At 42.6% G+C, this 25,912-nt stretch overlaps 1 protein-coding gene across 1 annotated transcript; it reads right to left on the reverse strand.

Annotated features, from left to right (window-relative positions):
* Positions 1 to 605: 605 nt before the first annotated feature.
* On the reverse strand, positions 606 to 25,483 carry LOC134539754 (transient-receptor-potential-like protein). Its single transcript, XM_063382030.1, has 17 exons — positions 25,402 to 25,483; positions 23,365 to 23,498; positions 22,882 to 23,119; positions 21,858 to 22,000; positions 20,947 to 21,148; positions 19,486 to 19,653; positions 17,681 to 17,915; positions 16,858 to 17,010; positions 15,232 to 15,487; positions 13,441 to 13,574; positions 12,280 to 12,403; positions 11,455 to 11,650; positions 10,337 to 10,504; positions 9,361 to 9,586; positions 6,850 to 7,063; positions 5,857 to 6,095; positions 606 to 3,881 (listed from the first exon to the last, which is right to left on the reverse strand). The coding sequence occupies exons 1-17, from the start codon at positions 25,429 to 25,431 to the stop codon at positions 3,187 to 3,189; spliced, it is 3,555 nt and encodes a 1,184-aa protein (XP_063238100.1). The 5' UTR covers positions 25,432 to 25,483; the 3' UTR covers positions 606 to 3,186.
* Positions 25,484 to 25,912: the final 429 nt, after the last annotated feature.

The following is a 25,912-nucleotide window of genomic DNA, read 5'->3' on the forward strand; positions in this document are numbered from 1 at the left end:
AGTTGTTGGGTTGGCGAGTGTTACAATGAGCGCAGGACTCACCTCGGCACAGCAGAGCCGCTGGCCCATTCGACCGGCCACTGTACACCAGCACAGCCCGGCGACTGAGGGCTGGACTGCACACAACACGTGGGCTCGGCTCCACGCTAGAGACAGACGCTACTGGTTCCTGCCTTTAGCAGTTTGTGTTAGTGTTCGAGTCCCCGCGGGGGAAATTATTTTTTTCTTTGGTTTCTTTTCCATTCTTAATACACTTACGCCACGAATTAACCGAAACATTTAATAATGTATTGTATATAGTTATATTTTCACAAAAGGCATAGGAAATTTATTATTTATTAATTTTTTTATTAATTACAAATCCTTCTTGGAAAGTTATTCGCAATCCCAAATAAAATTTTCCATGATTATGCGCCTGTTAAAATAATGACGCCCAATGCCATTTTGTGAAAATAAATTACAATTAGAGGTGGACGGGATCCCGAATTTCGGGATAAAAGTCGGGAAAAAAACCATTCCCGAACTTCGGGAAAATAATTTTTCTCTTCGGAATAATTAGGCTACCTCGGGAAAACAATTTTTTTATAATAATAAAAACCTTCGTCGTACTAATTTTTATATTATTAAATTACGTTATGTATACATACGTCCCGTAACAACTTCGTATACGTATTAAACGAACAAAGTACAAAGACATCACAAAAAATAAAATACATATTATAAACATTAACGTAAATTCAATAGGCTACTCGTTCATAAACATAGTTCAAAATAAATCTCTGACTAAATAAAGAACTCAATGTTGAATATTATTTTTAATGAATTTATTTTTTAAGTTTGGCGAATGTTAACATCTTTGCCGTATTGTTAGGCTGGGTTCACAATTAAAAAAATTAAGCGAGTGCATAGCAAGCCATGCACACGACCTGTGCACACGACCTGTGCGAACTGCGAAATCGGTTCACAATTGAATTCTTACTGTTAATTTCAGCCAATGAAATTTCGCGAACTATGCGACATCTGTTAGCAGTGTTAGTAAATAAACATATTAACTTTCAAAATAACGATAATACTATTATTATCTCGAAATTTTCTTACCACAATATGGTTAATAAATATAAACATATTTCTAGTCTCGCCAAAAAAGCACCTTGCTCTTCTCTCATTGGCTGGTGTGCCATGCGTACGCGACCGAAATAAAATATATTCATTTCACTCCTATGCGCACGACCTCGCTCCCGTGCACACGACCAACTTTCTGCTGTTGTGAATCGTTAGGTTAGGAAACATGGCGTTCATATCCTATGCACACGACCTACTGTTACTGTTACTGTTATTTTTTCAATTGTGAACCCAGCCTTAGGTTATAATTTGTCTTGAAAATTAAAAGAGCAACAATAAGCAGTGTTGCCAAGCGCATAATATTCGAAACGCTAGTAAACTGAAAGACGCCATCTTGGTTTCATATGTTTATGCCATTATAAACGTCTTTCATAAACATCAGAGGGTTTTACGTTTTAGTAGTTGGTCATCATGTAAGAATGAAAGTGAACAATTAAAAACAAGTGGTATTTTTAAAGTACGGGTGATAATTATTTCCGGTAAATTACATTTAATAAAAAAGGGTAGTTGTTTATACACATGTTTGAACGATGGAGCCTGGCATTCCAGGCAGTAGCAAAAACGGAATTTGGGCAAAAGATTGGCAACAGATAAGACACCAAAATCTGTTCCCTAAAAATAAAAGACTGGCCATGTCCTATTGTGCACTAGAAATATGGTTAGGGTACAGGTGTAGCATATTCAACATTAAACTCTTAATATTGTGTCTTGGAATACAGGCCTTAAATTTTGGTGTGTTTGAAAAATGATTTAATAAGTTATTTTAGAAAACATCCCATTAAGAAACACGACTCCTGGAGAAAGATTTGCTAGTCGGAATGATTGACAGCAAAAAGAGTAGAAGGCTGCAGAGGAAGAGCTGGATTTAGAGTGGCAAGGAGTTGAGTTGGAGAGGCTTATGAAAGTGATACAATACACTCTTGGTAATGGAATAATTTATTGCATGGGGTACGAAGAGTTTGAAAGTACTGAACATACAAATAAAAAATAATTATAATTTATTATTCAAAATTTATCTTACTCCGTATATAATCACACACTTGAAAGGATTTCTTATAGTTTTTAGCTGTTATTTCCTGCACAAAATATTTTTCATTGTGAAATAACAAGTACACCAATAAAACTAAAATAACATTTTCAGTAGCATTATTTTACAATCATCTCAAACACACTATTAATGTGCACTTTCTGACTGGAAGAAGCAAATATTTTGTAATAAACAAGAAACAACTAAGCAATTATTATGGCCTTATTATGTATTTCTGTTTACCAGCATATATCTTCTCTTTAATCAAAAAACATTAACTGATGACTTTCTGTAGGTCAACAACAATTGCCAATATCCAGAACCCATAGCGAAAGTTATACAGTTGTTAATAAGTTTCAGAAACTGGAGAAACTACTCATATTGATTTAGAACTCTCTAGGACACATATCAAAAGTTTAAAATTAATTATTTTTTTATGAAAATGTCATAGGTTACACAATACAGTGTAACTGAACTACTAAAGTGAAAAGGGAAGACCCTACATAGTGTTATGGGTCTATTGCATCAGAACATAGGAAAAAAGAAGATGGGGTTAGTTAAAGGAGGTCAGCAGTATCCCTAGAAGCTAGAAGCATCTGCTTTGAGTGACTTACAAAATCAAATATGCTGGGTTTATTAACTGTGTTAACATATATTATTATCAGGCATATAATGATGGAAGCGAGCACATTGCAGGTTTATGATAATAATAATAATAATATGAGTACCTATAGTGTATTTGCAATAACCTTTTTTAACTATACATTATAATATGTACCGGTATATTTATAAATTGAGTTGAGGAAAGTTAAAATCAGAGAAAGTATAATAAACAACAGAACACCTGGAAAGCTAAACTGTATTAAATTTATTAGTTTATTACGAATGTGTATGATCTTCTTCCATTGAAGTCGGTACTAAGATAAAGTTTTTATACAGAGTATTCAAATCGCAAAATATGTTCAGCATATTCTGACATCAGCATGTGCGATGAGCACAGAAATGCTGCTGTCTTCCTACATCCTCTCCAGTTATATTTACAGCCAGCCTGCCTTCGGCACCCTCTTGATGGTATTCACGTCATCTATCCTGTTGGCAGGCCTGAGCGGGGCCGGCGACTCGCCCGGGCTCCCAATCAGCTGCTCGGTGCTGCCCATAGCGGAGCCGCCGGCGTGGCTGCTGTTGACCGACTGCGAGAGCGTCACCTCGAACTTGGGCAGGTTGGAGGTCTGCTGTGGAGGTTGGGGCACCCCTGAGGCCGTCTGTTGGGCTGGCGGGGCGGGCGGCCCAGTCTTCTTGTCCGTAGCTGCTGCATCGTCCCGCTCTGCACAGCCTGGTGCGGGGGCCTTCCTTTTGATCACTTTCGGCGGGGACTCTCCACTGGTTCTTTTAGGTGCCATCAGAGGGCTCGGGTCGTTATTTGAAGGCCGACCCTCTCGCTCATCAGGGGAAAGTTTTTTAATTGTCCCGCCAGTAGGAACTATCGATGTTGCTGCAGCTATTTCTTTCGCCCCAGATGGTTGATGCTGTTTCTTCTCTTTCATGTCACACGAAACACCGTTCTGTTGTTTTTTGTCTTCTGCCTTGTTGGTTGTAATAGTGCTCTGTGGAATGGAAGAGGCATTTTGTTCGTCTTTCAGTGTCTTGACCAGAAAAGATAACGGCGTTGTGCCTCTGGATGCCTGTTGACTGCTGCCCCCGACATTCAGGAACATTCCACCACTACCACTGCCTAAAACATGGAACATTAACAGAGTAAAAAGGCTGCTAACAAATTTACTTTTAAATACAAGCCATAATTTTTTTGCAAGATATTCATTCAATTAAAATATAAAATCTTTGTAAAGCGTTTTTTAAAAGTATTTTTTTGAACACATGTTCGAAATCGCAATGCTGCGAAGTAACAGGCGCAAACAATAGCTCTCCAATTGAAATTTCCAGCGCACTAGGCGTTACTCCAGCGGATGAGTGGACGTGCGATTGCAGCGCGGTTTTGTTCAAATGTTCCGTGGAAAGCAGGCAAGGAGCGGGGCTTACACCTTTTGAGTTATACATACGCACTAGCAACCAACAGTCTGTGGAATGCACAGTGAAGAGTTAGTTGCGGCATCTTAATATTTTTTGCTTCAGCAATTAATGCAATATTGACTGTTAGCGGTTACAGTTGTGCATCTACAAAATTTATTAACATCAGCTTAGCAATCTTTACATTCGCAGATATGGCCGATATGTACGTGGTGTGTGGGGAGGCGAATAGGAATTGCAGCAGAAAAAGCGAACATTTACCAATGGTGCTTTCACAACAGAAATGTACCAAATAGGAATATCTTCACACTTATTAATCAGCGACAACATGAAACTGGAAGAATCATACCACGAAAGTGACGTTGCTAATGCATATGTCTCCTACAGGTCTAAGGCCCCGTCTGTCAACTGCTTCCAACGGTGCATTTGGACACATCACGGAGCTGCGATTGCACGTCCTCTCGTCCGTCTGAGTGCTGCCTAGTGCGCTGTAAATTAACATTTGCGCCTGTAACATGGTGATATGCAGCAGGGGCTCAATTCTGTGGGATTTGCAAGGAGGGCCCGAGGAAATTTCCAGCAGCGGGGTCCCGCATTTTTCGAACTTGCGTTAACTGACAAAAAAGTTATCTCTGCATACCATTCGTGTATTTTGTATCTGCCCTTATTTTGGCCTATATGCATGCAATAATAAGAACAATTAAAATATAGAAAAGGTTAAGATATAGTTTTGACATAAAAAATCAATTTCGCAGTCAAGCTTCTGCGAGTGCAAGCGGGTCTCCTCGAAGAGGACCTTCTTAATTCCATGGACAAGGGAAGGGGGGCGGCTACCCTGGGATCATCGCCCAAGATAGGTACTTTGAATATATATACTGTATAGAAGTCGCCAGCCCAGGTTAAAATTTCTAATACGGTTTTGAGGTAGTTGGTTAATTCACCGCCGCAATCGCCACCATCTCTAGGGCATCGACTTGTGGTGGTCCCTAGCGGACAAGTGTCGAACTCTTCAAACACCCCTTCCTCCTCCCGTTGAACGACCTTGAGCTGCAGTGAATGATATGTGAGGGGTGCGGGTAATGACAGCGGGCGACAGTGCTGCGCTCTAACGTGTAAATAACAACCTAAGACGATACAGGGCGTTACGGCAGCACACTTGCAGCGGTGAAGTTCCCAAGCTGCTCATCATACGCTCCTGAAAAAACGTAGAGTAAATCCTATCCACTCGCGATTTATATACACTATATATCGTACACCGAGATTAATAGGGCCACAATTCAAATAATTTTTTTTTTTTACATTTTTGTATATTTGTAATGTCTATGGCCATATCTATTCGGTATAACAATGTCATATATATGTAGTACAATAAATATTCACCTGAGATGAGCTATGTCCTTATTACATTTTAAATTTGTAAAAAAAAAGTCAGAATAATACAGCCACATGTTGACATGCGGCCTTATTATTCGTACAGCTGAGGGTGGGTTGGAATACACCATGGCCATATTTTGACTTGTGCCATAGAAACAGTGCCGACATTATGCACTTCCTGATTGCTGCGGCTAAGAATAAACTTTCATTTATTCAGTCTCCTGTTAAAATTTAGTTTTTTTTTTTTTTTGAGATGTGGCCCTATTATTCTCGGTGCGCGATATATTCGAAGGTACATAGCCCCGCACCTCCGCTGCCCCGATGGCAGGGCGACGCGCCCAGCTGGTCCCTGGCCTCCTGCGTCATGTCCTTGAGCAGCTCCATGATGGAGGCGCCCGTGGTCTCGGGCAGCGGGATGGGCGTCACGGAGCGCGAGTCGCCGCCCATGGGGCTGCACGACACCAGCTTGCGCGCCTGCGCCATCGCCTTCTGCAGGTTCTGCTGCGTCTTGAACGACTCCCGGTTGTTGCAGCGCCCGATCTGCGACCTGCGCGCAAGCCACAGCGCACGCCTGTTCACCACGAGCCATGCCAAAAAAAAACTTGTTGTCCACGCCACATTTGGTAGATTAGTCAGGACCCCGCAGTTATACGCCAGGTGTTATGATACACCTCCACCTTCATACTATGAGAGAGAGAATAATCTTGCTGGTCATCTCTCCACAGCGATATCTGGAGATTATATCCTGCATTATGGCTGTCCTAATTATAATAATCACAAATCAGAGATAAACATAATTGATTTGAGGTACCGTAGTGGTAGTTATTTATACAGCATATCACTTTCTACTTTTTCAGAAAAATAAATAATTTAAGTACTAGCAATGAAAGAATATTCAGGCCCACAGGGCACGCATAGTGCATTTAGCACAAAATTTAAAACATTAAATAACTTAGTACAACCGCAGTTTGCAGGGGGTTACTGAATTATTATTATTATATTATGATTATGGTTCGAAAGAGGACAAAGCTTAGGCTTGGATACTTAAGGAAGTCAGCGCTGTTTGATTAGTGTTAATTGTGTAACATTTGTATTTCCCTCTGTGTAAACAAAAAAGACCCTAGTGATTAAAGGATGAATCTTGTTAGTCAAGCTTGAGAATTTATTATCTAGGCCCTATAGTACCAAATGTAGGTATACATGATTAAATTATTGAATATAGAATTTACAGCAGATATGTGATGGATCCAGAAGCCATGATGCGAACCCCCAGTCACACTTGCGAATCTCGGTCCACTCACGTCTCGCACGCGCCGCGGATGACCTCGCCCCACTTGTGGGCACTGGAGTTGATGACGGCGAGCTTGGCGATGCGTCGGAAGCGCGCCAGCGAGTCCTCGTTCTCCGGCGGCGGCTCCTTCAGGGACTCGATCTCATCCTCGTTGGCCACCGGCGCCAGGTGGAAGTCCTTCATCAGGCGCCGCTCCCACATGCGCATCTTCTTGCCCAGGATCGCTGCCACACAACGTCACATCGCTGCCACACAACGTCTCATCGCTGCCACACGACGTCTCATCGCTGCCACACAACGTCTCAGGTGTATACGGTTACAATTTAACATTTCGTTGGCTTACTTCTAAATCCTCGTAACTCCATTTCAGTCAATTTTACAGGAGAACTTATGAGCTTTTGGAGCACGGTTTCGACTGACAAAGATACGAGGTTTTATAATTTGTGAATAGAAAAGAGACTTAGTAGAGTTGACTTACGAGGTTTTATTAGCATATGCACTATGAAAAAATGAAAATAAACACCAAACACATCCGGAATATAAAACTGGGAAAATCTGGACTTACGAGGTTTTAGAAGTAAGCCGACGATTTGTGGTTTAGATTCTATGAGGGTTGTCCAAAAATTAAAGACGGTTTTCGTTTTAAAAAATCAAGGAAATTTTATTCCTACAAAATTTGTACATGGCGTTGTTCGTCCATGCCCACACTATTTTTCTATGTAATCCCCCGGCAAGTTCAACACACTTTTTTGAGTCGGGGAACAAGGTAATTGATCCCTTTTTTCATACAAATCTCCCCGCCGCATTCAGCAACCAGCTTGACACCTTTTCCTGGACTTTGTTTTGTCAGTCGTGAAGCGTTTCCCGGCCAAATGTTATTTCAGGTGAAGGGATAGATGGAAATCTGGATGCCAGGTCAGGGCTATAAGCCAGACGACTAAGGAAATCCAATTTAAAAGATTGCAGGAGTGCGGTGGTTACAGCTGCTGTAAGGGGGCAGGCATTGTCATGCAACAAACGAGTTCCCTTGCTCAACCTCAATCTTCTCTTGTTTTGTATCGCTCTTTTTAATATTTCACAATAACAATCAGCATTGATTATGCTCCCTTTTAGCAAAATTTCGATGAGGAAAACTCCTTTTCGATTCCAAGATACACTTGCCATGACCTCTTTTGTTAGAAATCACCTGACGAAATTTTCGAACACGAGGTGAACTGGGGTGACGCCATGTCATGTATTTCTTTTTGGACTTAGGAGTGTGATGGTAAGCCCATGTTTTGTCACCTGTAATTATTGAGTTCAAAAAATTATCTCCTTCACTTTCAAAATGGTTCAAAAATTTCTGAGCACTTTCCATACTTTTTTCCTAGTGAACGTATATCAACATTTTCGGCACCCAAAAAGTGCACACCTTCATATACCCGTCTGTTAAAATGGTTTTGATCGTTGATTTGCTGACTTCTGGAATCTAAATTGCAAGGTTCCAGACTCTCAGATGGTGGTCTTCACGAAGTTTAACCTGAATTTTCCCCAACAGTGCATCATCAATTGAAGACCTCCTTCACCTTCCTTCTAAATCATGCACATTGATACTACCTCTCGAGAACTCAGCACACCACTTACTAACATCATGTTGGTTAATCACATCATCATAAATGGCCGCCAGACGACGACGAAATTTAAACTGGGCGGCCCTTCTCCACATTAAGATAGTGAATAACAGAGCGCACTTCACATCTGGAGGAAGACAGAAGCATAGTATCCATCTCTAACAGCAGCCACAGCCAGACTGGATAAACCACCGAGCCAAGTGACCACCCATTATGGAGGGGGGAGTACACGCTACAAGATAGAGTTGCCAACTAGTACCACCTCAAATGACAATGGGCCTTTAATTCTTGGACAAACAATGTAAATATACAATGCTAATGGTTTCAGAAAGAGCTTCCTTTACCAACAGTTAATTACTTATAAAAAATATTTCAAAATGTTGTAGATCAAAATATAGAAAACTCAGGCCTGTTAACATGAGCGAAGCACGAAATGCACTACTACAGCATTCATAAACCTAGAGAGCTGTAAGCATACGCGTGACATTCAAATTTGTGTACTTTTTAATGGGTGACTTAGGCCATGGAGGTAAGAAGTAGTACCGCCATAACTTAGGCAGAGTTTTGTTTGTTCTTGTACTGAAAATAATGCTATTATGTATTTTTTTAAATTACTCTAAAGTTCTTAAAAAAATATCATGCTTCAAAATTATATATAAAATAAATAGCAATAAAAGTGAAATGAACACTTAAAATATTAGTACTAATAACATTGTTTACAACGCCAAGTACAGCTCATGCCACCAGGAACACTGAGCATCACTTGTCTCATGTATTTTAGACGATTTTACTATATAAACCTATTTTTTTTATGCCTCATGTGACTGTAGCAATTATATTTAGAGGTATATACACGTTCTTTAACTCTATATGTAACTGTGAAGATCATATTGGCCATGCCACCCACTCACTCTTCTCTTTGGCGTCAGCGCTCGATATGTCCATGCCGTTATCCTTGAGCACCTCGAGTAGCTCGCACTTCATGGAAGACACCTCTGCCTTCACCTCGTTGATGTCGTCCTCCGTGACTGCGCTCTCGTCCGCCTGCCGCTGCTTGGCCGACACGTAGCGCCACACGAGTGAGCGTATCACTGCGGCGTAGCGGTAGTCTCGCTCCTTCTCCTTCCTCTCCTTGCGCTGGGGGCACAACGCAGTGCTGCCAACACTTCTGCCAGATCAGAGCATCCAGCTACTAACTCCAGCTACCACTCTGCTACCAGTTGCACACGTCCTACCATCGGATGGGAGTTTTCCAAAGCTTCTCGACAAAATTTTGGTACCAGCTGGTCCAATCCAGGATTAGATGATAACACCCATCTATCGCCTGAAATTATTCTGCAGCCACCTGACTATATTCTTATACGAGTCGACCACATTTTTTATATTTATGACAACATTTTGTTTGCCACACAACATACCATAAGCCAAACTTCTACTTGTAGTTAATTTTAAATCATACACTCAGAACTTTTGGACTCAGTGTATTATACTTGACTTGCATCATGGGGTCCAACCCGACCATTTATTTGGCAAAGAAGTAAAGAAGCAGTTAAGGATGACACTAGAATTTATATCAAGAGTACTGTTGCCTCTATATGCAAGCCAGTGGACTGATGCGCAGTATGCTTATCATAAATTCAAATCTATTACCATGGAGCTTTGGGAGCTTTGTTTATATTGTATATGAAACACTGAAGAATACATTTTAACGATCACCAGAAAAACGTTCTCGCATGTGCACATGTTTAAATATTTCTGAAATGCAATTCGATGCCAGACATCACGTCGGAATTACATACGGTAATGTGTGGGTTTTCTATAGATCCGTGAGAATCCTAGAGTTTGAGGTAAGCACGGCATCTCAATTAAGGACGAGAGTGTGCTCACGATTGTGGACTGTCGCTGCATCTTGTCCTTGTTCCTCACGCCCAGCAGCTTCATGAAGTGCTTCACGGTGGGGAAGATGTTGAAGGGCGGCGGGAGCGTGGCGCTCTCCTCGAAGTAGCTCATCCACAGCTTGGTGCGGGCGAACTTCCACTCCGTGTCCGAGTGCTCCTGCAGCACACCGACCCTCGGTCCATTTGTCACGGCTATGGCAGACGTTACCTTGGGGAAACCCTGGTATGACTGATGATGAGGAAGAACTCGTGGTGATTACTTTGGGAGTTTGTTGTTGAAAACAGCAATCATTGTGAGATTTACAATAATCTGTTTGCCATGATTTCTTGGTTGTTATCGTGATACCTTCAGCCAGGCACAGTCTGATAACCTCTTAACAGCTTCTCAAAGCTCAAGGTAGATAAATATATGCATAAAAACATTTTACTGATTCATACATTTTATTAATGAATATTAGCATAGGGTATGATTAAATAATCACTGTGCTCATTAAACATGATATATATATATTATTTTTAGCATTGACTAGTTCCAGCACTGTTTAAAAAAAATGAACACATTAATATTTTCAGTGAAAAACAATGCAATTTATATTTGTGCGTAACTGAGGTAAAATATAACACACCACATCAATTAAAAATAATAGTTTACAGACATATTTATTTATTCAGACTTCCTTTGCATGAAAGAGTACACAAAAAAATTTGTACTCTTTTAGAAAGCCCTGCTTATGTTTTGTACTGTTTTCTTTTGATGTTCATCTAGCAACCATGTAAAACCTCCGACTTTGTTTCCTGCTGAGGCAGGGTCATGATGGATTAAACAGTGATGGTACACACAGAAGTCAGATCTCTTGCCCGAGTAATAGTCCTGTTATTTTTGTATGCCTGAAATATGTGTGTGGTGTAATAAGCTGAAAGAAGGAAGCGATGAAATGTCTTTAGTGTAAGAAGTAGTAAGACTGTTCCCCCAAATATTTATGCCGTCAGTGATTCAACAGCATCTCATCACCTTTCATGATCTCTAATGAACCCGAAGTCGACCAGACTTTAAATATCGAGCCATTTCCATCAGTGGTCACACGACGTGGCAGGCAGTGTACTCACGTCGATCATGGCATACGAGTTGGACATCATGGCGATGAGCAGGTTGAGCAGCACGATCACGTTGATGACCGAGTACGAGCCGAACATGAGCAGTCCCCAGAAGCGCGTGTACGACTTTATGCCCGTCAGCTCGAAGCTGTCGATGCCGATGCCGCCGAAGCTGGCCCAGAACAGCGACTGCGACGACTCGAACAGGCTGTCACAGAACATTAGGCAATGATGACGTGGGCTGATTTTCCTCTTATGTGTATTATCCTAGCGTATGCCCGAGATCTGACATCAGAACGGTCAGAAGCAGCTGACATTGTCCCAATGCTCATAACCATAAGACAAGGTGTAAGGTTTATATTTGACCGGGACCTGCAAGATAAGAAAGAAAGAAAGATATGAAAATCCTTTACCCCTCATAGCGGTTAGCTCTCCGGGGTGTTTAATGTCCTTTTGTTTTGGGATACTTGTTAATATGAGTATCAACTCATAATTAACGGGATTTTTCTTTGTTGACCTGGCGCCTGAGTGCCGTGTCACTCAGGCACCGGGGCCCCCACGGGCGTGGGTGCGGATCACGCCACACACGCAGTCGGGAATCAGCTAACCAAACAGTTGACTGAGCCCCAAAGCCCTAAAGCTTAGTGCTGTTGGCGTATCTTACCAACCTCCCGCCTCATTCTGGGACCCCTCAAAACACCCAGAATACCCGCGGTCCGGTCGAGGCCTACCCAACTTCTGGTAACTCACCAGATTACCACCGGAGCCATTTCTGCAAGATAAGAGTGAGTACTCGGTGCTCAGCGACTCGCCTGGCTACATGGGTGCGCTACTCACTTGCCGAAGCGGCGCCACTTCATGCAGGCATCGCCGTTGCCCTCCCAGTCGGGCAGGTCGCCCGGCAGGTGGTAGCACTTGCGCCGCTCTAAGTCCGCGAAGTACCACAGCAGCTGGTTCAGACCTGCCGCAGTACACAGTACACACTTGCCATCGGAACATTCTGTGGGAAGGAGCGTATGGAGAAGTTCATTTTTCAAGAAGGAAGTGGGAGGGGGAGATATAATTTATTTGCCCGCTGTTTGCTTTTGAATCCTTTTCTTTTGTTCCTTGGAATGATACCTATATTTTTTGATTATTCGGGAGGGGGGAGGGTATACATCCCCCATTCTTTATTATTTTCTCACTCCCCCCCCCCCCCCCCAAGTTATTAAGCTCAAACGACTTACGACAAATATCAGTGCTCCTTCTGGTCACACGTGTGTGCGGCTGTGCGTGGGTCTGAGCGCATCCATCGACACTGTACAATGCAGCAAACACCATCGATACCTCGACTATCACACACGCGGTAGTCAACAGAGTATTTTATGTACTCGAGTACCTTGCAATTAACCCTATCCGTGGGGGGATGTGGTAACACACCAGCATTAATTTATTTAGCTTGAGGGCATTACTTAAGGAGATGTGCAACAACTATGATCGTTAACAGTTTTGGAGACTATTCTTTTCTCTATTTGCAATAGGCTTAACTCTGAAACATATTTATCATTTGTTCTACTTCTGCACTCATTCAAAATTTATTACGAGACTCATTCTAAATGACTTTGATGAGCCAATGTAAACCTAGTTAGTTAGTTCCGAATATTATTACTAAGCTGTCAGAATTCTTCCCCAAGTTTATTTATGTTTTAATTAGGGCTTTACGTTAAGTCGATATCAAAATAACTATGGCTAGAAATCTACAATAACACAATGCAGGGAAACTGAAAATGAATGGGCTTATGTCTTTATTTAAGAAACCATTATGTTATCTGGAGTGTTTTCAGTAAAACCATGGAAAAGTGAAATCGGTAGGCTATCCCGGATTCGAACCAATAGCAGTAAATATTGGCCCGAGTATGCATAGGACTTTAAAGTGTCATTAAGTGATCAGGGAAAGACCTTTGTTCCTCCAGCCTCCTAGTCATGGTTCTTATGCATCGGTAAAGAACAGTTACTCACCGCAGGCGAAGGCGAAAAGCACAAGACTGTAAATGAAGAAGAACTTGACGATGTCAATGACCATCCTTCCCAAAGAGATCTGCAGGGGTCCCAGGTGCGGGTTAATGGAGAACATGTGTACCAACTTCAGGGCGCTGAAAACATAATCCACAAATGTGTGAGGTCTTAACTATAGTACCATCAGCATATCTTAATGAATGCTTAAGTACAGGCTGTGTATCCTTGAAAGGATTTAAATCTCAGTAAGAGAAATTTCTGTTTGAGAATGCTTGAGTACTGGAATAAGACCATGATAAAAATAATTTATTGTGTATACATAGATTATTTTTACCCACAGAGGATTTTCATGAAATTTATAAGATTGATACAAGTTGTTAGGCTAATGTCAAGGTTAGTTTTGTCACACACAGATATAATCATAGTAAACCTTCCAAAGGTGTTAATTTAACTGTTGTTCAATCTATGTAGCACCCCTTTCACATATGACATAATGTAAGAGAGCAATATTTTTAAATAAATTTGTTTATAAAAACAATATTTTCTAAAATGTCCAGTTAATTCGAGGAATCAAATTAAAATATGAGATTTATTTGGCGCTAATGAGAAAACAGTACCAGTTAATCAACTTATTTCTAAATAACAACACATGCTTGAAATGCATGTCATCTTTAAGGTTATTTCTGGGTTCATTTATCCATAGTATTAAATGTTTACAACAATAATTGTAGTAGTGGGCGCTTATGGCCTTAGTGAAAACGTTCCACTGAAAATAATTTAATTTTTCTGCAGACAGCCATATCATATGTGTTGGTTGATCTTGGTGAAAAATTGTAATTTTCCTAGAACATTACAGAAATGAAACTTGGTGAGAATATATGGACAAACACCACTGCAGATCACTTACATTTCGTAGAAACCCCAAATGTCTGACGAAGGTAAAAATGTTCTTACCCCCCATTTCAACAAGCTTACAAAGAACACATTACTCTAGTGCAATTGTGGGTGAACCCAAAATTGAAATGGTGGAAATGATCTTAAAAAAAAAAGATCTGACTGTGAATATTCTGAAACTGCTGCTTCCAAATTTGGAACTGTAACTAATTTTTCAGATACTTCCACAACGGCGGGAATATATCCGCAGTGCATTCTACTGATCTGACATCGTATTCCAACCAATAGATCGGCACCCTCGCTTGTCCTCCCAAGTATGTGTCCTTTAAGGGTGGATTGGGAGTCAGCTTTATTTTTTTTCTTAATTCCAGAGCAAGTAAATTAAGACAGAACTGTCAAGGGATTACTTTCCCCTGATCCACCAGGTCAGAAGAAGCATGGGCGTCGCAAGGATATATTTTTTGGAGGGGACTTCAACTGATTTAGTGTTGAGGAATATCCATCCCCTGGAAAAGGAGCGGGGGGTCCGGGGGTCCTCCCCCGGGAAAATTTGGGGTTTGAAGGTGCAAAAAGGTGGTTTTTAGACATTTTTCTTTCCTAAATATTCTAATTATGGTTCGTTGCAATATATAATTTATTTTTTATAAAAAAATATTTTCAGAGAACAAATTTGTAAAACCACAGTTAACATATCTGCATTCGGTATCGGACCTGATTTTGATTTTACACGAATATCGAATTAAAAAGTGCTCGCATTACCACGATTGGACTAAATACACCATGCGCAACATATGGGTTGTATCACAGAAATCATATTTTTAATATAACTCCGAAACTAAATATATTATTGGAGGGGACGAAATTGAAGACGCCCATGGAAGAAGCACGTGGAGTGCTGACCTGAAGACATTGGCGGCGGCGAACAGGCCCTCGGCGATGAGCTGCGGGTCGAAGTCGTCCCACTGCTCGCGCGGGATGAAGGCCGTGGTCGGATCCAGGGACACCTCCTGGGTCTGCTGGATGAAGGCGGCGACACGCAGCAGCATCACCGCCACGTACAGGGAGTTGCGCATGAAGTCGATGAAGTTCCACATGTTGCGCAGGTAGCTGCGCACGCCCTCCACCATGATCTCGGACGTCTCTTCCCATATGAACCCTGGGCACAGGCAGTGGCGTAGCTAAGGTGACTGGCGCCCCTGGCCAGACTTGAAAATGGCGGCACCTTCTGGATTTAAAGAGAGCGGGGTGGATGGTTCAGTAACCGCGAAATCGTCGTGGTGGCAAAACCCCCACTCCTCCTTACACGCTTGCTACGCCACTGGGCACAGGGGAGAAACTCTTAACTGCCGAGACTGACACCTAGAGCTTTGAAGTAGTTTTGAGCCCACCCGCCAGATAGTAGCTTTCATAACATATCATAATCTGAACCCTAGGCAAGCACGCGCCACGGGGGAGAGAAATTCTTAACTGCCGAGACTGACACCTAGAGTTTTGAAGTAGTTTGGAGCCCACCCGCCAGATAGTAGCTTTCATAATATATTACTAACATAGAGAAGTAGTGCATAAGTAGGGGCATGCATTTTTTGCGAAACAATCTGACCTCTTTTTAGACTGCAATAAAGTATGCCCGTGCAAAATTGTTGTGTTTCGTGGGGCGACAGTTGACATATACCTGAAAGAAACTCAACCAATAGACAATGCTACAGTGCTTTACCACGCAGCTGATCTCGAAATGTTTTCGCGAGACATACATTCCCTTATTCAAAAGTTATTATCAAGTAAACAAACCAGTGGAAATTAGTTCACTTTATTTTGGTAGCCACATATTTTGTGGTGTTGAATACCAGACATTTTGTATCTCCTAATTATTTATACATATAGAAAATGCTTTCTAATAAAAAACAGCATTAAGTGTTTTTCGAACAGTTTAAAATCTCTTTTACTAAATTATTCATCAAGTAGTTAAATTAACAATGTAAACCTAAAACTTTTGATTTGAACCTCTAGCCCAAGTTTGTTTTTTTGCTAGTAGCTATGGGCCCACCCAACAGATAGCATCACATGTCGTGCAAAACATGGTTTCAGTTTCCACAGTAAGAGTCGCACTTCTATATCTCCCTCTGTGTTCTTTGGAACACGCGCTGCACTGCTCGTGTGGAGGTCAGCTTGCCTCTGACTTTAAATGCTGTGTCCACCATCCGCAAAGAAGCCTCACGGTCTATGTGGGAAGATTAATGCATGCATCTGACATAATTTATAAACAGAAATAAACATAACTAGCGACATGATTGCATCATCTGGCTGGCTATACATTTCAAAACATGCCTGCGAGAGGTCAAATTCATTGAGAGGCGATATTACGGCGTAGCAATGTCTACTTACCTCATTAATAAACATTACTATATTCTGTAACATCATGTAAAAACGTGTACTGCCTGTCTCCGCATTGCGCAATGAAATGCTAACAATGCACCAGCCTGGGCTTTTCTGGAGACGGCATGAATGTAGGCCTACACCGTGACTTACCGAGGACGTATATGACCACGACCCACTCCAGGAAGGACGGTCCGTTGCCTCTCTGCTTCATGAGCTGTTCTTGTAAGGCCGTGTTCATGCCTTCCGACCCGAACAGCTGTATGAAGTGCACCTCCGCTCTCTGGGACACCAGGATCAGCAGCACTGACAACATCCATGAGGCATAACCTATGCATTCCTCGAAACAATCTTCTCGTCAAGTATTACTTTCATCTCCAATATATTATGCTAAAAGCTTAAAAAGGTCGGTTGGAAACAACAATAGTCTTTGAATGACCACCAAAATTAAACTATATAAACATAAAAGCTGTAATGGAAATTTTTTTTTCTGTGACTCCAGGGGTTTTCCCAAAATCATGGGCAGTCTTTTTAACATAAATCAAGACGAAAAAAATTGTATCATGAAACAAATTTGTCTGCAATATCTGTATACTTATGACACGAGACGAACTGCAGCTATTCCAGCGAAGCTGCTCATTGCTGCTTTATTTTTCCACAGTGTTTTTGTGTTAGGTTTTTGCAGCTTTTCAATCATGCTGTACATCCATGTGGATGAGTTGTTATAAAACACTTGTTACAACATTGACATCCAACACACCAATGACCGATACAAAAGATATGACACACACAAAGTAAAACCAACGTGTTCCCCGCTCAAGGAAATGTTCAACGTTAATGAGATAAAAGAGGAGCCTTCATGCTCATGATAACTACGCGGAATGGTTCGTTGCTTCTGCAATGTTTGTTAATGCCGTGCTGATGAGTCTCAGAGGAAGGTCCCGAAAGTGCGCGCGTCGCGACGGCAGGTACTCACGCAGAAAGAAGAGGTAGGAGGAGGCGTGTATGAGGAACTTCATGAAGGGCTTCCTCATGAGCTTGCCGGTGGAGGTGTTGGGGGCGACCATGTACAGCAGGCAGTAGAAGGGGAACAGCAGGGCCACGCTGCAGATGTCCGTCAGCTTCTTCAGCATGGGCTTGCGCCGGAAGCCGGGCAGGCCCTCGTACCAGATGGCCGCCAGCAGCTGCTGTATGTTGGGGTGCGCCACGAACTACAACCCGAGCAGAGGTCAAGGAATGTCCCTTTAGTAAATCATATTGTCATAACTCATTACTGAAATAAAGTCCATTATTAAAAATATTGTTTGGAAGATTTACCATTTTTAATTAAAAAAAAGGGGGGGGGGATTGTCTGTAAAGTCGGTTTACGGACGATAATTTTACGTGAAACGTCGTAAGAAAACATTGATGAAAAATTACATAATTTTAATTTTCCAAATATTATTTATAGTTTTTGCAAATTTAATTTAAATAATTTGTTTTCATATAGTCACGAACAATTAGTTATAGAAATAAACTGAAATCAAATCAATGTCAATAAATTGTTAATTTGAAATGACGAAATTGGACAAATAATTCAATTTTTTTTTAAATTGCTGCTTTTAAAAAGCCCGCCTTAACCTGTTTGATATTATAGAAGATTTTCTCGCACGGTGGTTGGCCGGTTCTTGCATGCTCGGCTCAGGCGGAACATGACAATGAGTCATGCTTTTTCGTGCGTGCAGCGTTCATCGATTTATAAGACATTATCACATCAAAATTGATAAACATGGTAACTAGATAGGGCTATATGATACTAAGAACACTGCATATTCTAAAGTGCATTTCAGTTAAACCGAATGTATTGTAATTTACTTCTGTCAGTCACTCCGATCAACAAATGCGCATATATCGACTTGAATTAGCCAGTTTGCCACCTGTACAAATTTGACAGTTTAAAATAGTTTAAAGTTTTACCATGGTATTGAGGATGCCGACATGATTATCTTTTTTTTTCTATCGTGCAGAAACATTCTTTGGAATTATTCGAGGAAGGTATAAACACGATAAAATAACCACTACCAATGCTAACAATTGTAACTAACTTTTGGCAAAGATGTTGTGACTGGATGCAAGTAAATTTCGTGGCAGCTGTGCTCCCTCTTGCGATTGAGTTATTTAGGATGCCCCACATATTAGACGTGGGAAAAAGGAATCACGAATTGGAGTGACTGGGCTTTATATATTATTACATCCATATTAGATTCTCCTGCTATATTAAAATCTAACGAACTTACTTGATGCATAAATTTTTCTTGCTATAGGATACTGAAAATTAGCACTAGAAAAATCTTAAATCACAAAAATTTTTTGTAAATATACATCCTAGCGTATCTCTTAGGGTGACAACAAAAAATAATGCAGTCTGAACAAAATCGATTATTTTGTTAGAGGAACCTTGAGTTATTATTGATGAGACGTTTGGCAAGGTGCAACACCGACAAGATATCCCGTGGAGCGACAAGATATACCGTGGAGCGACAAGACATCCCGTGGAGCGACAAGATATCCCGTGGAGCGACAAGATATCCCGTGGAGCGACAATATATTCCGTGGAGCGACAAGATATCCCGTGGAGCGACAAGATGTCCCGTGGAGCGACAAGATGTCCCGTGGAGCGACAAGATGTCCCGTGGAGCGACAAGATATCCCGTGGAGCGACAAGATATCCCGTGGAGCAACAAGATATCCCGTGGAGCAACAAGATATCCCGCGGAGCCTACAGCTGAGGGGAAGGATCACCTTCTTTTGCTTGTAGTTGATGGCGAGCTCGAGCCGGGTCAGCTTCATGGGCTCGCCCTCCTCGTACGAGCTGTCGGGGTCGTGGTTGAGGATGATGGCGAGCTCCTGGGAGCTGCGTGTCTGGTGCAGCAGGTCCACCGCGAACTGCTGGCACTGCCGGCGCAGCTCCTGGGACACGCGTCCATCTCTGCTCAGTCCTTTTTGATCCAGCGACAGTTCCTTCAGGGCAGTGGCGTAGCCAGGATTTGTGTATGGGGGTGTTAAGAAGCATCCCCCCCCCCCCCCGTATTAAAGCGGTGGGTCCGGGGTCCTCCCCCGGGAAAATTTGGATTTGAAGGTGTAAAATAGTGCTATTTTAGCAGTTTTCGGTACCTAAATTTCAATATTGTAATGGTAAAAATTTTATTAATTTTAATATGAAATTTGTTTGAGTGACGAATAAGAAATTAACTAAAGATTTGGTGCTAGGGGGGGGGGTTGAACCCCAAAAACCCCTCCTGGCTACGCCCCTGCTTCAGGGACATTTTTTTTTATTGTGGAGATCTCCCTCCCAGGTTGAGAGTGGTAGATTTTGCTAGGATACCCAGTGGCACTTTGTGGGTAATCTACTTGCCAACTTGGTAGTTAGCCGAATGGATAATGGGGGACTGGGTGTATCTGAAGCCAGGATGGGGTTTCCTTGGCCTCTCAGTACAGCCTGTTCCTTAACGCCTCAAAATCGCGATGAAAATAAACATTACCATTTCCTTATGGCTCATTGGGAGGCCCGTGTTGCAACGTTTCTAATCTGCAAAGGATATGTATGCTCACACAGACACATTAAAGAAAGAACATCGAATTGATGATGGAAACCACCCTGACTGGTTTGAACTAGACTTGATGTTCATGCTTACCACATCAAGTTTGATTAAAAATTTATTTTGGTTGATCATAGCACACAATTGTGCTGACGTGCTTGCAATAATGCTGACTTCATATTCCAGCTTAATTTGCTGTAGCGACCCTAATTCCAGATTCACATATGTTTCATTCATGTTGGTAGGCTTGTCATGGCTCATGACTATCTGTATGATGGTTCGAGAGTTGAGAATATGAAAGAGTAGCCCTAATATAAAGCTGAATAATTAATGAATGCGTGAATGAGGCTTTAACGGAAGTTAACATCGGGGTCATTAGAGGCAGTGAGAGGTGTTGAGGTGAGATCGGAGGATGTTATGGGTGCTACCGGGTGAAGGGGAACAGGATTACCCTGAGAATATTCACCAACCCACTGCAACATTCACCTCGTTTCCCAATACTAAAAAAAAAATCAGTGTCTGATCCACGAGGAATCGACTCCGGATCAACTTTGTGGGCAGCGAGTGATCTGACCACTCACCTTTACCGAAGGGTGAGATGACAATTAGATGGCAGGGACAGGGATGGGATGGAAGGGAGGGTTGGAGGGCTGCGTTCACCCACCATGTAGTCGCTCTTGCACTCCTGCTCGGCGAAGGCGAGGTTCCTCAGCTCCCAGGACAGCTGGAAGGCCGTGAGGATGGGGTCGTTGGAGGAGAGCGCTATCAGCGAGGGGCTGGCCAGGGCTCGGTACTCGTTCACGCGCGACATGCTGAACCTCAACGAGTCCTCCTGGGACTCCCGGAGGCACTCGTCACAGCCGCACCTGCGCACCGCCACCCGCTCCAGCATCGAGGCTGCAGGCATTCTCCGTCAGCTAGGGACTGGGACCTGTGGGCTGGACTGCTAAATCATTTTACAACTGAGAGCTTGGATCCCAGTTCTGAATACAGTCCTGATGGGCGGGGATGGATTCTGCATGACAATCTTCTCTTGCCGCTGTAACAGTGACGATATCTGTGTATCCAGCTCAAAACAACGCTGAGAACTGGACATACCGCAATTCATGCCAATCAAGGAGTTAAATGTAAAGTAGGGTGTCCAGTTTATTTCATCCTCTGTAACATATATTACCAATTAATTATGTCTTGTATCTCCTTAGGATTTGAATATTTTCCCTTGAAAATCAAAAAAGGTTTGTGGTGGAAAGGTGAAGATGTTTCCTACCACCACAGATGACTGGTCTCATGTAAGCTATCAGTCTCCAGGCATCTCATTCGCTCGTGCGGAAAGGAACCCACAGTAAATACAACTATACAGTATAGGGCATGGCAAGAATGACCACTGAGGGCAAGTGTTTCCGGAATTTCTAGGCACAACAAACCATTTGAGGCCCACGTTTATGTTGGAGTATTTACTCTATAGGGGAATACAGTTCAGTCCTGATATGTGTTAGTTGATAGGTAGTAAACCTATAAATTTCTCTATGCTATCGTATTTAACAGGATTCGAATACACTCCACCAGGGGACTCACTTGATGTCGTGGGGCATGGGGAGGGTGGCGCCCCGGTCCAGCAGGATCTTAATTATCTCGTAGTTGTTCTTGTGGGCCGCCAGCACGAGAGGGGTGATGTCCGAGGTGAAGGTCGCGGTGTTCCAGTCCACCTTCTGCCAGCTCTGGAACACGGAGAACCAGTCCACCGTCAGTTCGGCATTGCCGAGCTGTTTACACTGCCCGTGGAAAGCACGCTATCTCGTTTTTGGAAATATCTGTCACATGTGTGATTGAATTATGACTAAGAGTTTTATAACAATACCTCTCCTTATTTCATCACATATTTTACAAAAAAAGAAATATGTGAATGCATCGAAAAAAGAAAGCTCACTTCTAAGTTAAACATGTTTCCCACAAATTATAAATGCCGATTAAATCTCCTGGAGCTCGAGCCTGAAATATTTTTGGTTAATGGGAGTTGTATTTTAGTTAAAAATCTGAAGTTGTGCTCACCATCTGGTGGGTTATCTCGCTATAAAAAGTGACTCCACAGTATGGTACTAGCGGATCGGAAAGTTGAGCACAGCATTCACGTGGGCTCGCCTTTCTTGTGGATAATCAATTAAATTGCAGGATACCATAAAAGTGGAAGGTGAGCATAATCACTCACCTTTATGCTCGGTCTCTCTTTTATATAAAATTCTTGTGCTACATGAACGGACTTTGCGACAGGATACTGTCATAGTATCAGGTTGGACCTGGCAAATCACATAGTGATCATCTGATAGTACATAATCTCCTTGTGCTATGGAAAGGGACTGTGCGATAGGACCCAGCCAGAGTGTCGGGCTGGTAATGACAACTCAAGTGGCGCTCGTATCCAAGTTGATGATCTCCTTTGTGCTATGGAAATGGACTGTGTGGCAGAATACCGCTAGAGGGTCGGTTTGATAATGACAACTCAAGTGACGCTCGTATCCAAGTTGATGATCTCCTTTGTGCTATGGAAATGGACTGTGTGGCAGAATACCGCTAGAGGGTCGGTTTGATAATGACAACTCACATAGGGCTCGCCCTCCTTGTGGATGATTTCCTCATGCTCCAACAGAAGCTCCACGGCCTCCACAAACTCGGCATTGATGGCGTGGAGGAGCGCGTCTTTGGTCTGCACGTTCATCACCACCAGTAGCTCCACCATCTCCAAGTTCTCAGCGTCGATGGCGAGTGTGAGGGCGCCACGCCCCAGTGGGTCCACGCAGTTCAGGTTGATGTGGTTCCGGCGGTGTGCCTTCTGGATCATCCTGTGCACGATTCAAATACAGATATGCATCCCTGCTCAGACCTATAGGAGAAGAGATCTTCTGATTAGTTACACGCTGGAAACTACTACAAGTAAAAACTTAATAGCCTACAAGACAATGGCGGTGAAAACCCACAGTTTGGTTTTCATTTAACACGCTTCTCCAAGACACATCTATCCCGTCTCGAGACTGGAGTTCAGCGCTGTGTCTCTCCCGGTCCGCGCGTGACGACGTCGGTGACTGACCTCCTGACGTTGGCGAGGTCTCCCCGCTCGACGGCCAGCAGGTACTTCTTCTCCTCCAGGGTGAGCGGCTTGGGCAGGTTCGGCATCGTGATGGGCCCGCGGGAGACACCTGGAGCCTCGATCTCCAGGCCCACCTGCAGCACACACCGTGCTCTGGACATCCCTGCATCCTGACTCGACCAATGGAGGGAACATCGGGTAGACCGCACAACCAACCTTGTGATCACATCTTTGAAAGGCTCGTTTGCCAAAACACTTAACTGTCACAGGGATGTGCCTTTGAGTATTCAGTTGACACTTTGGTGAGGTTACGATTACTAATGAGCAGAAATCAAAATACTGTAAGTTTAACTTCAACTAAATGTTAAACTAATGAAAATATTTGGCTGAAAATAACCAGCCTTATCAATAGAATTGGACAATATAAAATAATATTGAAAATTTTACAAATATTTAAAGAAGAGACATGTAAGCTATCTTCAGAGTATGATGGATGGGAGTTCCTGAATGCATGTCACTCTATCTATTTGGTAGCAAAGGTCTGAGAGGTCTTTCCTAAAATTACAATCAGAATAAACTGGGTTGCAAGAAATTGTTATTGAGGTAAGAATTTGTCCATCAGGCCTTGCAGGAAAGTAGTAAATGAGAATACCCCGAGAAAATAGATCGGCCATTGTCACCACCACTGCACATTTTGCATTAGTGAGATTTCAAAACGGATCGCACGAGACAGTGCATACACTACAACAGAAATAAATTCCAAACAAAACACATTTCCCAAATATTGACAAATCATCTAGTGGATAGATGGTTGGTTACATGGTTGCTTGCTTCACTCACTTTCATTGTTCAGGCCGAGAAATTTCAATAGTGTTGACGGTAAATTGTTAAATAACTAGCACGATGCATCCATGTCGATTGTAACTCAGAAGGTAATTATCATATTGTCTTTGATTACAGTCTCAGGTGTATCTTGATCCACCGGTAAAACGTCTGTTCCCTATGTTGGTCATGTACTAAGCCCCTTCTTTCATGGAACGATAACAAAAACCGAATTTGGAAGGGAACACAATGGGCGCGCAGCCGCCTCAAAACTTCCCCACTTTGACGGTTGTAGTGGACTGGGTGCTGACTCAGTTCTCATGGATGTTTGTCGTACCGGCTCTCGGCACTCGTCACGTGAGCTCAATGCCTCTGGGATCCTGTCATGCCTCTTCCCTCTTATGAAACTCATTAAACAGCTTAATATAACGAATATTTGGCTCAATTTATGGTCCATTCTATATGAAGAATTATAGAGTAAACAGCCTTCTCTTTGAAGCAGTGTAAGAATCTGCTATTCATAAGTGTCACATTAAAAAATGCACTTGAAGGTCATGAGATAGCCAAAAATTTGTATTGAATTTGGAAACATTTCTGGGGAAGGAACTTCTAACAAGCAACGGGGAGGGATGTATTTCATTCCACTTCAGATCCCCAAAAACCTGCATATCAAAAAGATATTCTTGTTGTAGCCTCATTTGGCCCCCCTCTCCCACAAATCCGTTGTGCATTGGACAACTATAAAATTTGAGCAGTGAACATAACATTATATGGCAGAGAATTAAAGACATATGTGTAATGCAAGTCCAATGAGTTCTTTCAAGAATCTGTACCAGTTTTTTTAATACCTAAGAATAGCTCTGAAAACACGCCTTTCAGCCATTTTAACTCTTATAAAAATTACAGTTTGAAAACTTAATCCGGTAACCAAACTTCTTATCGGTCCTCAAAGAATTATTAAATGCTTGTCGTAAACAGACCCCACTTGGGTATCTTGAGTATTTTTCAGATCACGTTGTTTCTCTTGAAGCTCGGGTAGGTGGGGCCTTCAAGTCATGAATCATGAACCATCAATCATGAACCATCAATCATGAACCATCAATCATTAATCATCAACCATGAACCATCAATCATTAATCATCAATCATGAACCATCAATCATGAACCATCAGTCATCACGGCGAGGAGCAAAGGAGGGAGTGGACGAGCGCTCACCCCATCCAAGTCCTTCTTCTCGTCAGACATGGCGCGGAGGAGCTGGTGGCCCGCGGAGTGATACTGCACCGACTCTCGCCGCGTCGACTAGCTCGGGCTGCCCACTTCCGCCCCGACCCAGGCTCTTGTACCCCCGCGCTTATTGCATTAGCGCGCGATCGGGTTAAGGCGGTTACGTGTGGCCGCGTGATCCCATTACCACGCTGCGTCGCTGGCGGGTCGCCGGGAAGCCTCGGCGGTCGCCGTGTTTGTTCAGGCCTGCAAACCTGTGGGGAGAAAAAAAAAAATAAACCTTGCCCATTTCATCGGTTGTTATTCCGTAGTTCTTCATAAACAATTCCTGTACTTTTGGAAACCAGTTGTCGAGAAATAGCTAGTTTGACAACACATGTCTATGGCTGAGTATTGTGACCGTGCAGGTTAGGCCCCATCTGGGCAAGTGTTTACCTTGTGGAAGGTAACAAGAGTTAATGCTTGCAGTGGGAGTTGGGACTCTGATGGGGGCCCAGCC

The sequence above is a fragment of the Bacillus rossius genome, chromosome 15, assembly GCF_032445375.1.
Source record: "Bacillus rossius redtenbacheri isolate Brsri chromosome 15, Brsri_v3, whole genome shotgun sequence".
Lineage (NCBI taxonomy): Eukaryota > Metazoa > Arthropoda > Insecta > Phasmatodea > Bacillidae > Bacillus > Bacillus rossius.

Coding starts and splice junctions, on each gene's coding strand:
- LOC134539754 (XM_063382030.1), bottom strand. CDS start 25,431: ATGTCTGACGAGAAGAAGGACTTGGATGGG. Junction 23,120..23,364: donor GACCTCGCCAACGTCAGGAG/GTCAGTCACCGA, acceptor AATCGTGCACAG/GATGATCCAGAAGGCACACC. Junction 15,488..16,857: donor CGTGGTCATATACGTCCTCG/GTAAGTCACGGT, acceptor GCCTGTGCCCAG/GGTTCATATGGGAAGAGACG.